General features: G+C 42.5%; 1 protein-coding gene across 1 annotated transcript in view; it reads left to right on the top strand.

Annotated features, from left to right (window-relative positions):
- Positions 1-12,172, top strand: part of LOC138795281 (uncharacterized) — a 35,925-nt gene that overhangs the window by 11,742 nt on the left and 12,011 nt on the right. The window contains exons 8-13 of the mRNA XM_069974273.1: positions 1,817-2,001; positions 2,147-2,288; positions 2,393-2,570; positions 4,582-4,688; positions 11,102-11,295; positions 11,389-11,551. Coding sequence (XP_069830374.1) covers positions 1,817-2,001; positions 2,147-2,288; positions 2,393-2,570; positions 4,582-4,688; positions 11,102-11,295; positions 11,389-11,551 — 969 coding nt within the window. The remainder of the gene's footprint in view (positions 1-1,816; positions 2,002-2,146; positions 2,289-2,392; positions 2,571-4,581; positions 4,689-11,101; positions 11,296-11,388; positions 11,552-12,172) is intronic.

Raw genomic sequence — 12,172 nt, 5'->3', positions numbered from 1 at the left:
ATTTTTTTTTTTCTTGAAATAAAACACCCCAACACACTTTGTAGACCATTTTATTTTTTAAAAATAAATAAATAAATCTGTCAGTCATCGACATGGACTACCCAGTCCAACATAGTCCCCTGCATTACAGAATATGAAAAATCTAAATAAAGGAAATAAAGAAAAATGTGTTAGTAAATGAAGGGCGTTCTTTCCTGCTGTACTAGTGGCTGCAGCAAGTCCAAGTTACTCCTGCAGTTTATAACCATGTGCAGAGGTTGTGGCCACTAGCGCAGCTGGGAAGAAAGTTATGCAAGCTTTAAAGCAACTCTGTACACACAATCTGACCCCCCCAAACCACTTGTACCTTCGGATAGCTGCTTTTAATCCAAGATCTGTCCTGGGGTCCGTTCGGCAGGTGATGCAGTTTTTGTCCTAAAAAACAACTTTTAAACTTGCAGCTCCGTGCCCAACGGGAGTTGTTTTTTAGGACAATAACTGCATCACCTGCCGAACGGACCCCAGGACAGATCTTGGATTAAAAGCAGCTATCCAAAGGTACAAGCAGTTTGGGGGGGGGGGGGTCAGATTGTGGGTACAGAGTAGCTTTAACATTCAGACCTCAGCGGTCCTGGTTGTGTCCTGACCTCTCCTGTACTGCAGTACAGTGTAATTGTCCCCCAGAGGACCAGAACACCCATCATTCTGATCAATGCTTAGTGTTTGCCCCCAAAAGCATCACCACTTAAAGAAATATTCCCATCTGGAGTAGTTATGCCCTGTCCAAAGAAAAGGACTTGCCTAAGAGATCACAGAGTGTCCGACTACAGGAGCCCCCCTAAGATCTCGAGAATAGGGACTCTGAAATCCCCACTGAATGGAGCTAGGGGCCACGCTTGCACACTGTGGCTCTATATATTCTGTATTCTCTTCGGCTGCTCTGCGGAGAATGAATGTAATTGCACCTTCATTCAGCTGGGATTTTGGGGGTTTCTGTTATGCCTTATCTTATGGATATTGTACGTAAGACATAACTACTTTAGATTGGAAAAATCCTTTAATTGTTCCTGACTGACTAGGCAGGAGGCATACAGTCTATAACAGCCCAAGCTTGGTTCACAGCTGTATAGAACCAGAATAGTTTAGGAGCAGGAGCCTTCTGCTCTTGAGCAGGAGACCCTGTTTAGAGCATGGTCTCCTGTCATTCAAAGGGGAGTCCAGGCTCTTGTACAATAACCAGTGGCGCTATGCCTTACCTCTTAACTCCTTACACTCCATGGGCCGGGCACTCTGCACCCCACTTGTGAGTTGTAGAATCCGCAGGGTCCAGCCTCTTGAAGAGGCCTCACTGTCACACAAGAAGTCACCAATATTATAAATGACACAATATAGGCAGGGGGCCCTTAGTAAAGTAAAGGAAAAGTCCCAAAGAGGACAAAACTGCAGGCAGTCTGGTGGGGGCAGGCTGGTCCCTCCCCAGTCTCTGATCGGCTGGGTGGGCGGTCACTCAGCCCCCTAGCAGAGCTGCCAGTCACTGGCTGATGTGAACGGCACCCGGGACCAATGCATCAGAGGCACAAGGACAGGTGAGTTCAAATCTTTATTGTTATCCGGCCCCCATCAGCCTGCCTGCAGTTTTTGTCCTTCCATTGGACTTCTCCTTCAAACTGGTGCCAGGAGCTTCATATTTCATCCCTGAATTTCCCCATTGGAGGGGGTTGAAAAGAAGTCCTAACTTCCTAGTAGATAATCTGAGTTATCTGTATTTAAAATCTGGAAAAAATGTATTCATGCTAAGACTTGAAGATACTAAGCCCAATTTATACTTTAACACCAGAACATGTTCAAAAAGAAATTGAAGAAGTCATTGGTTCAGCTGAGCCCCAGTTGGTGCACCGCCAAGAAATGCCATACACCGACGCTGTTATCCATGAGATTCAAAGATTTGCCAATCTTGTGCCAACCAACGTGCCACATATGACTACTCAAGATGTCACCATGAATGGCTTCTTCATACCAAAAGTAAGCAATGCAAAATATATGTTGATATGGTTTTTTTTTCTTGATTCAAAGAAGGTCAGGGTCTTTAGAGGTCCATATAACCCAAGGAGGGATTTAGAAATAATAGAGGTGGTCACTTATTCAGGCCTCCATCTGATCTTTTCAGGGGACTCACATCATTCCATCCCTGACATCGGTCCTACGAGACACCAAATATTTCAAGAAACCTGATGAGTTTTACCCCCAACATTTTCTGGATTCCGATGGACATTTTGTCAGAAATGAGGCCTTTATACCATTTTCTGCTGGTGAGTAAAGATATTGGATGCTGCAACCACTTGCAGGGACTTTCAGCAACCAGACTCCATGATGGACTAATACTGATGTGTTTTCTCTGTTCCCCTTTCCGTAGGGAAGAGAATTTGTGCTGGAGAGAACTTGGCTAAGTCAGAGCTTTTCCTCTTCTTTACCAAGCTGCTGCAGAACTTCACATTCAAGGCTCCTCCTGGGGCAAAGCTGGATCTCACCGCTGCCGTTGGCTTCACCTCAACTCCACAGAGGCATCAGATCTGTGCAATTCTTCGTAATTAATGGACAGTTTTCCCTGTGGTTGCCCCATGTACATATCTCTTTATAGGACTCGCCCCACCATTAATATCATATTGATTGTACAGATCATAAAAACTAATAACATTTGCCATTTATATGCTGCTAAACATAATTCAGAAGAGTTACAACATTTACTTACATAGGTAGGCTATGTTCACACTACGTATATTTCAGTCAGTATTGTGGTCCTCATATTGCAACCAAAACCAGGAGTGGATTAAAAACACAGAAAGGATCTGTTCACACCATGGTGAAACTGAGTGGATGGCCGCCATATAACAGTAGATAACTGCCATTATTTCAATATAACAGCCGCCGTTCTAAAATAACAGCAAATATTTGCCATTAAATGGCGGCCACTCAATTTCTACATTGTGTGAACAGATCCTTTCTGTGTTTTTAATCCACTCCTGGTTTTGGTTGGAATATGAGGACCACAATACTGACTGAAATATACGTAGTGTGAACCCAGCCTTAATAAGGTTGAAAAAAGACAAGAGTCCATCAAGTTCAACCTATAACCCTACTGTAAAAAAAGGAAAAAAAAGGAAAAAGGAAACAATTGGTCAGCTCTCCTAGAACACTGTTCACACTAGGCAGGAGCACGTTGCCATGGCTGAAATTGCAAACACACAAAAACACAGAAAAATGCAACAGCTCACCGCAACAGCAAGATACAGACCCACCATAGACATGAAAATAATTAAAAGCAGCCCCCCAACTGCCCAAAAAATTCCCACAAATATAATGAGTTTCTTGGTTACTATTTGCAAACAGCGTAAACTGCCTCACCACGATAAGATGGACTCATATCGAGGCAGACCCTACACTGTATGTACACTATGGCCTCTCCATGGCGTATAATACGCCTATGCTCTGGGCATGCAAGATCCGTCTAATACCTGCAAAGATAATTGCATCACCTATAACCCTACTGTGTTGATCCAGAGGAAGGCAAAAACCCTTATGAGTCAGATGCCAATTGCCCCATCACAGGCATCCAATATGGCAATCTGAATAATCCCTGGATCAGCGTCCTATCACATGTAATCTAGTGCCCATAACTTGTAATATTATATTTATTGAGAAAAGCATCCAGGCCTCCCTTGAACTTATGTAGTGAATCAGCCATGACAACATCATGTGGCAGAGAGTTCCATAGCCTTACTGCTCTTACAGTAAAGAATATAGAAAGTTCCAAAGTCTCACTTCTTTTGCAGTAAAGAATATAGAGAGTTCCGAGGTCTTACTGCTCTTACAATAAAGAATATAGAGAGTTCCAAAGTCTCACTGCTCTTACAATAAAGAATATAGAGAGTTCCATAGCCTCACTGCTCTTACAGTAAAGAATCCATGTGCTGTGGGGTGCTGATGGTGAAACCTTCTTACCTCTAGATGTGGAGGATGCCTCCTTTGTCATGGTTAAAGACCTAAAAAGAGTAAAAAGAGTAAAAAGAGTAAAAAGATCACTAGAAAGATCTTTTGTACTGTCCATTCATATAGTTGTACATTGTGATCAGGTCGCCCCTAACACGTCTTTTATTTTTAAACTAAATAACTAATAATAACCAATAATTTAGTGACACCAGGTGGTCGGAGTATATAACAATGTGCATGACCACCTACTAAGGTGATTGCTAGAGGACACACATGCTCAGTTACTCTGCCTTTAGCAAGGTCCTTACATAGTGATCCTCTGTCCACTGCAAAGAAGCAAATAGTAGTAGATTTCTGCTGGCTTGTCAGGGAAGGAGCGGAGCCTCTGCAGTATATGGCAGTTTAGCTGAGAAGCTCCTTCTGCATGGACGCATGGGCAGTAAGGGCTGTATTAGGCGGCCCAATAACTAATGTAAGCGAGTGCCGATCTCCTAGATCAGCGCTCGTTGACTGAGCCTATTACAAGGCTAGATGGTCATGCAGCTCTTGTCCTAAAACTGTAAAATAATAAAGTTTATAAATACCTCTCCATGATCCCCGATGTTCTTGCTTCAGCCCGTTCAGCCGTGGCAGTCCCACCTCGACCAGATATTGGCTGAGCAGCTTGTCCCTTCATAGACTGGCTCTGAAGTTCCACCTGCCGCTGTGGGGATCAGGCAGAAGTAAAGAGAACACCAGGGGGGACATTTATGAAAGATACGTCTGAGGCGTACACCAGGGAGAAGATGCAGATTCTCCCTAGCATACGCCTCCCGTACGCCCAGCTCACCTGATGGACATGCTGGGGGAGCTTGGGGGGGGCGTGATAAAGCAGGGAGGAGGCATGGCCTCCTCCCGTGCCTCATTTATCATGATTTACGCCTGCTCACAGGCGCAAATCATGACGCAAATCTGCACCTGCTGGAAGCAGGTGTTGATTTAGTACGCCGGGCATGGCCTCTTAGTGAATGCTTGTACGCTGGTCTTCATAAATACGCACCCAGGAGTATGGAAAGGTACGTATAAAGGGGAAAGTAGATTGATTCAGCCTAGATTAGAGAAAGCACCAATGGGAAATGGGAATACATGAAGGCAAAACTCATAGAAAGAGATTTTAGCTAGATTCACATTACTCTAGATCAGCATACATGGGTTGGTTCCAGTCTCTTGATGCATACACCGTAGGTGGGGCTGCACATAAAATATCCCCAAATTTTTTTCCCCTTCCTCTTCTGAATTCCGAGGAAATTTAACCGGGCCAGATACCTTAAAGGGGTTATCCAGTGCTACAAAAACATGGCCACTTTTCCAGGTGCGGTTTGCAATTAAGCTCCATTTACCTTAATGGAACTGAGTTTCAAAACCCCGCCCAAACTGGAGACAACAGTAGGGGGAAAGTGGCCATGTTTTTGTAGCGCTGGATAACCCCTTTAATTGCATTGATTTGGTTATGGAACCAATAGCACAACCATTTTTTTAATTCATCCAACACAACATCAACAAGCCACATATTCCTCATGCTGCTATGAGCAGCCTGAATGGACTAATCTTTCTACCATAGCCTGCAGCATCCCCAAGACATCACCACCATTGAGCACATCGGCAACTTTATTGGTCGGCAATTGGCAAGGGAACTGCCAGCAGCGATTCTTCATGATTTGTGTGCTCAAGTGCATTTAGCATGGCAGAACAATGATTGATAACCTCACTGACATCGTAACAAGGCCTGTATTTCACTGCATAGTGTTCATACTTAATACTGAATAAATTGTTTGGAATATTTTGTGTTCATTTTCAGCACTTCCATATTATTACCATGTCTCTCAATCCCATGATTTCCATAAATCTGTGACTTTTCCTTCTTGGTGTCGAAACTTCAATGTCAGGGAGTATAGTCAAGTATCTGGGATCAAAAGGTGGAGCTTCATCTTTAACCCTTTCAAGACAGAGCCCTTTGATGTACAAAAGTCTGCCTTCTAAGAGCCATAGCACTTTTATTTTTCCACCTACAGGGCCGGTTGAGGTGTCATTTTTTGCGCCATGATCTCTAGTTTTTATTAATATCATATTGGTGTAACAGAAAAGTTTTGATCGCTTTTTATAAATTTTTGTCTGATATAATTTTTTAAAAAACTGCAATCCTGGTGTGTTTTTTGTTTTCTTTTGTTTACGCCGTTCACCATGCGGCAACAATAATGTAATTTCTTAATAGATCAGACAATTCCATACACTACGATATATAATATGTAATTTTTTTTTTTATATATAATGGGCAAGGGGGCATATTAAATTTTTATTGGGAGGGGGTTATAAGGGTTTTTTTAATACTTTCAAAAACTTTTTTTTACTACACTTTTTTTTTACAGTAAAACATGCAATCATTAGATTGCATGTACTGATCTATGCTATGCCAAAGCATAGCATAGATCAGTTTTATCGGCGATCTATGCATAGAGCTTGCCTGAGAGCAGACTCTATGCATAGAACGCCAAACCGACAGGACGGAGGTAAGAGGCTTACCCCCGTCCGTTGGTACATGCATGGCTGCGGGAGTCCCGATCACTCAGTGACAGATTCTTGTTCTGTCACTGAGTACCTTAAAGGCCACAATCGCTATGGATCGCGGCATTTAGGGGTTAATGAGACGCAGCTGCGGGATCACAGCTGCCTCTCATTACCCTTAGCTCCCTGGACACTGATGTGTGCAGGGCCGCTCTTACTGCAACGGTCCCGCACACATCAAACCCCTTTAGTGTCAAGAACATATATGTACATTCTGACTGCACAGGGTATGTGCAGCAGGAACGTATATCTATGTATTGCTGACGTGAAGGGGTTAATTAATGGACACTGTAAATAATGGAAGACCAACATTGTACTGATACTTCCCATTTATGCTAAGACAATGTCCATTGTTTTGGCAGACTGTGGAATCCGTCCGACCATAGAATGGAGTCTATGGGACCAGTGAAAATTCAAGTGTGAGGTGTTGAAATACGCGGCAAGTTATCCGTGGGATTTCTGTAGTGTGCATATACCCTAACAGAGGAATGGCACAAAACAGAGATCTTTTCATTTATTGGAATTAAATTCACTCCTATATTACTATGGTAAGGGCCCGTTCACACTATTCCATGCCGAATTCCCCTGCGGAACCTGACATGTCAATTCTTGGAGCGGATAGGCATGGAGAGCGGAGGCGCGCGAGCCCTCCTATTCAAACAGATAGCAGGCAGGATTCCGTAGTGGGAACGGGCCCTAACACAAACTACCATCTAGTATTTACTAAAACAGCACTGGAGAGATCACTTTAAGAGCGGCTGTTGTCACAGAGGTCACTGAACTCCGACCTGTCTCATAAAAGCTATTGTCTCTACAGTCAGAGTCCATGTGATCATTTCCCCTTATTATATAGGTCCTTGAACTTATAACTGAAAGACAGGCATAAATATCTCTCATATCTCTCATACATGTTATCCAACAGTGATCAAAGAACCATAAGCAAAAATATACAAAAAAAAAAACTAAGATACAGAACAGCAAACATCCAGAAATCATGTAGGTATAGAATGGATAAACAACTTTTTAAAATGATGCATTAGGCTATATTCACATGGTACATCATGAGACAAAACGTGCCTCTTACATTTTCAAGCCTTTTTTATTATTTTTATTACATTATGGAGCATTTTATATTAACAAATCCGATTGGATCCATTTTTCCTTTGATTTCCATTATGGGAGGGGGGGAAGGATTAAAACAGATCCTTTTGAGACCACGTTTTTATGTACATTAAATGTAACCATTTAAAAACGGATACGTTAAACGCATGTCAAAAACGCAGTGTGAACGCAGCCTAATTTACAGTCGATTTGAAAACAAATCGACTTATGAATGAAGCCTATGGGACCAGCAGAGATGCGCGTGGCCACCAGCGTCCTCGAGCGGGGGCAACCTGCGGAATCCGCGGCGGGTAATCCGCCAAAATTCTGTAGTGTGCAGATACCCAAATGGCATGGACCCAGCTTCACGGGATGGATGTGGAGCAGCGCTGTGCACTCTCTGAATGAAGGAGTTAAGGAGTGAGGGGGAGGGGGCAGACACCTAAAGCCTTCTTCTGTGAAGCCTCCTCCTGTGTCTAGGCTCGGGCAGGCTGATAACTTTGAGTGTCCGGATTTTATTTTTTTGGTGGACTGAAAATAAAGGCCCTATTACACAAAGCCATTACTGTCGATAATCGCTTTGCGTAATAGAAGGCAATGATCAGCCGACATGCACTCCCCGGACGATGTAAAGATCGTGCTGCCGCGTGTCTGTCGCTCCTTAAAGGGGTAGTCCCAAAAAAAAAAACATTTTCTTTCAAATCAACTGCTGCCATGAAGTGCCAGAGATTTGTAATTTAATTCTATTAAAAAATCTCAAGCCTTCCAGTACTTATCAGCTGCTGTATGCCCAACAGGAAGTTGTATTATTTCCAGTCTAGAGAGCAGGAGAGGTTTTCTCTGGGGATTTGCTCCTGCTCTGGACAGTTCCTGACATGGACAGAGGTGGCAGCAGAGAGCACTGTGTCAGACTGGAAAGAAAACACCACTTCCTGCTGGACACACAGCAGCTGATAAGTACTGGAAGACTTAAGATTTTTTAATTGAAGTGAATTACAAATCTCTGGCACTTTATGGCACCAGTTGATTTGAAAGAAAAACATTTTTTTGGTGGACTACCCCCTTAAGTCCTACCCCTCCAAAAAATCACCACTTTTTCTGAGAGAAAAAAAATTATAAGACCCTGTCTTATTGTTGGAGAAACATGGTAGTGCACGTACTCGTCTGCTGTTCCATACATTCTCCTTTTTAGGGTACAAACCCACTTGACGTATTTGCTGCGTGAATCAGTCTTAAAAATAAGCAGGCAAAACACAGGTTGGCTTTATACGATTGTTCTGCGTTAAAATACGCAATTGCGTATTTTTGAAGCATGAAGCTTGTTGTTAGCAAAGCATCAGTTGTTAACAACCTGTGCGAAAAACGCATGTAGCTTCACGCTTCAAAAATACGCGATTGCGTATTTTAACGCAGAACAATTGTATAAAGCCAACCTGCGTTTTGCCTGCTTATTTTTAAGACTGATTCACGCAGCAAATACGTCAAGTGGGTTTGTACCCTTACCATAGTCCATCTGATGGGGAATAGGTGGAAGCCTCAGAAGTTAAATCCACATAAATCTAACATTTATTACCTATCCATTAAAGGAAATACCCCATTATCTGCAACTTCTATGATCATATTCTATAGCACACAGCTCATGTATATCCTCATATATATATATATATAGTTACAGCACTAAACTTTGCCCATATATATATATATATATATATATATATATATATATATATATATGTGTGTGTGTGTGTGTGTGGTTGCGTGTATATATAATATATATATATATATATATATATATATATATATATATATATATACTGTATAAGCCCTTTACAGGGAGCCTTATCCGATTATCACTGTGATTTGGTAGCACAGAATGTACTACATAGACTGATGGTGTAATGATTAACCAAGATCCTACTTAGACTACTGTTTTATGATCGGAGTACAGGCCATTACACAACATATAACCAACAGGGTCCAGAAGGTGGGTCCTCTTACCGCTGTGTATTAAAGTTTCTGTAAACATCACATCTGATGTGAAGAACTGCAGGAACTGCTTAACCTGTAAGTATTAATGGAGAGTCCTTAGTCACACTTGATCATTGTTCATTGATATAAACAGAGGAGGGGGTAGAATTATTTTTATTTTTAACCGTGATCAGGGTGGGCTAAAAAAAAATGGCAGCAGGTGAGTACTTTTTTTCCCCCCGACCTGATTTAAAATAAAAATAATTCTCCAGACGTCTTTAATGGAAATCCAAAGAGGAGGTGTTTAATATCATGTATTGTATCATGTACAGGTCTGGTGTTAGCAGAGTGTCACCTGTGCAATAGCATACCTCTGTTATAGCTGGCCTGCAAGGGGAGATCTGCAATGGCCACCAGTATTAATGGGGTATCTGAGACTACAAAATGAATGGTCTCTCCGTAGTGGTGGTCCTCCAGTTGGCTTCAGTGTTTACAGATACAGCTCAATACTTCAGTACTTTGGTTAGTGGTGGTCTTCCCATTGGCTTAACTGTTTTCAGGTACAGCTCTATACTTTGGTACGATCCTTAGTGGTGGTCCTCCAGTTAGCTTTATTGTTTACCAGGTACAGTTAAATACTTCTGTACTTTCCCTAGTGGTGGTCCTCCAATCCGTCTTACAAGTACAGTATACTATCCTTAGTAGTGGTCCTCCAATTAGCCTTACTGTTTATAGGTATAGTGTATTATCCTTAATGCTGGTCCTCCAATCAGCCTTACTGTTTACAGGTTCATTCTTCAGCGCAGACAGAGCAGGAGCGCGCGGCGCTAGTTCTCCTCAGTGGGAACGAAGCCTTAGGCTATGTTCACACTACGTAAAAGTACGACCGTTGTTGCAATTGGCAACAATGGTCGTACTTTATGCAGTGTGGAACATTGCCTACATTTCTATGGGATCCCAGCCGGAGCGTACACACATTGTATTAGCTCCGGCCGGGATCCCGTACGGACCCGCAAATAACTGACATGTCAGTTTTCTGCGGCCGCAATTCAATGATTTGCTGCTGTAGGAAACCCTGTCAGTTCACACAATGAAGCGAGCGGCTCCGGACGCTTGCTTCATTGTGTGTTGTGGGAGGTTCTAATGCGGGCGCACGCTGATGCGCCGGCATCAGAACCCTGCGGCCGGAAAGATCATCTGGCTGGTACTTAAGTGCCGGCCGGGATGATCCGGGCAGAGACCGGCCGGGTCACGGAACGGCCGGTCTCATTTGTAGTGTAAACATAGCCTAACACTATTTCTAATGTGTCTAATAGAAAAGTATTTTTTGTGCCATGATTAAGAGTTGTCTCGGTTCGAAACGCATTGGTGTTTTGTTGGTTATATGATCTATAAAAATTTTACTATGGTTACATAAAGTTTTACCTGAGCTAGAGATTACAATGCTACTTAATCTCTTTTACAGAACTTTCTATAGACATGGCTTCCCTGGATCCAGCGACTATTGTTCTGTCCATCGTTCTCCTTTTGTTAGTAAATTCTTTCTATCAAAAGATAAAGCGCACCAGCCGCAAATTCCCTCCAGGCCCGTGGCCACTGCCTTTGGTTGGAAACATATTCAGTATAGACATGAAGAGACCGTATAAATCTTTTCAAAAGGTAATCACAAAAAAAAATCTTTAAAAAATCCTGTCAATTTTTATAATATTTTTGCTTGAAGGGTAAAGACATTGCGGACATCATCTCTTGCAGTTTGCTGAGAAATACGGCTCAGTGTTTACAATACAGATAGGGATGGAGGAGATGGTCGTCCTGAGTGGATACGACACGGTTAAAGATGCGCTAATCAACCACGCCGAAGAGTTTGCTGGGAGACCCTTTTGGCCTGTTTACGAAGAAATAAGAAAAGGACATGGTAACCCATGATAGACAATGATAACATCAGTCATAGTCTTGTCAAGTAAAGATGGCTTCCCGACCCCTCTCCGGACGCAATTTGCATAACTTCCATTGACTTTAATGGGAGTTGTACAAACAAGATACAGTAGTCTCACAACCTACATTGTTTACTGCAGCTTTGACAGTTAAAAAAGCTCTCACGTGTAGCTCCCATGGCTGCGTCATTTGCGCCACTTCTATTAAAGTCAATGAGTGTTACCCAAATTGCATAACTTCAGCGCTTTGGCTGTTTTCAGCTTTCTAGACACTTCTGGCCATGGAAAATAGGTCAGAAAAGGCCAGGAAATAATCTTTACAAGATGGAAATACCTCTTAAAAGGGGGTATCAAGGATTAGAAAATGTACAGCTACTTTCTTGGAATAACAACGCCCCCTCTGTCCTCAGGTTGTGTGCGGTATTACAATTCAGCTCCATTCACTTCAGTGGAACTGAGCTGCAAAACTAAACCGAGCACAGGAGTGGTGCTGTTTCTGGAAGAAAGCAGCCATGTTTTTCTAAGCCTGGATAACCCCTTTAAGGTTGACGCTGAAACTACAAAACTTCAAAAGGAGACACATGGTACCTCACATAGGGATA

The sequence above is a fragment of the Dendropsophus ebraccatus genome, chromosome 6 (genome assembly GCF_027789765.1).
Source record: "Dendropsophus ebraccatus isolate aDenEbr1 chromosome 6, aDenEbr1.pat, whole genome shotgun sequence".
Classification (NCBI taxonomy): Eukaryota; Metazoa; Chordata; class Amphibia; order Anura; family Hylidae; genus Dendropsophus; species Dendropsophus ebraccatus.
Note: the sequence above shows the minus strand (reverse complement) of the source record. Positions and strands in the feature narration are given on the sequence as shown.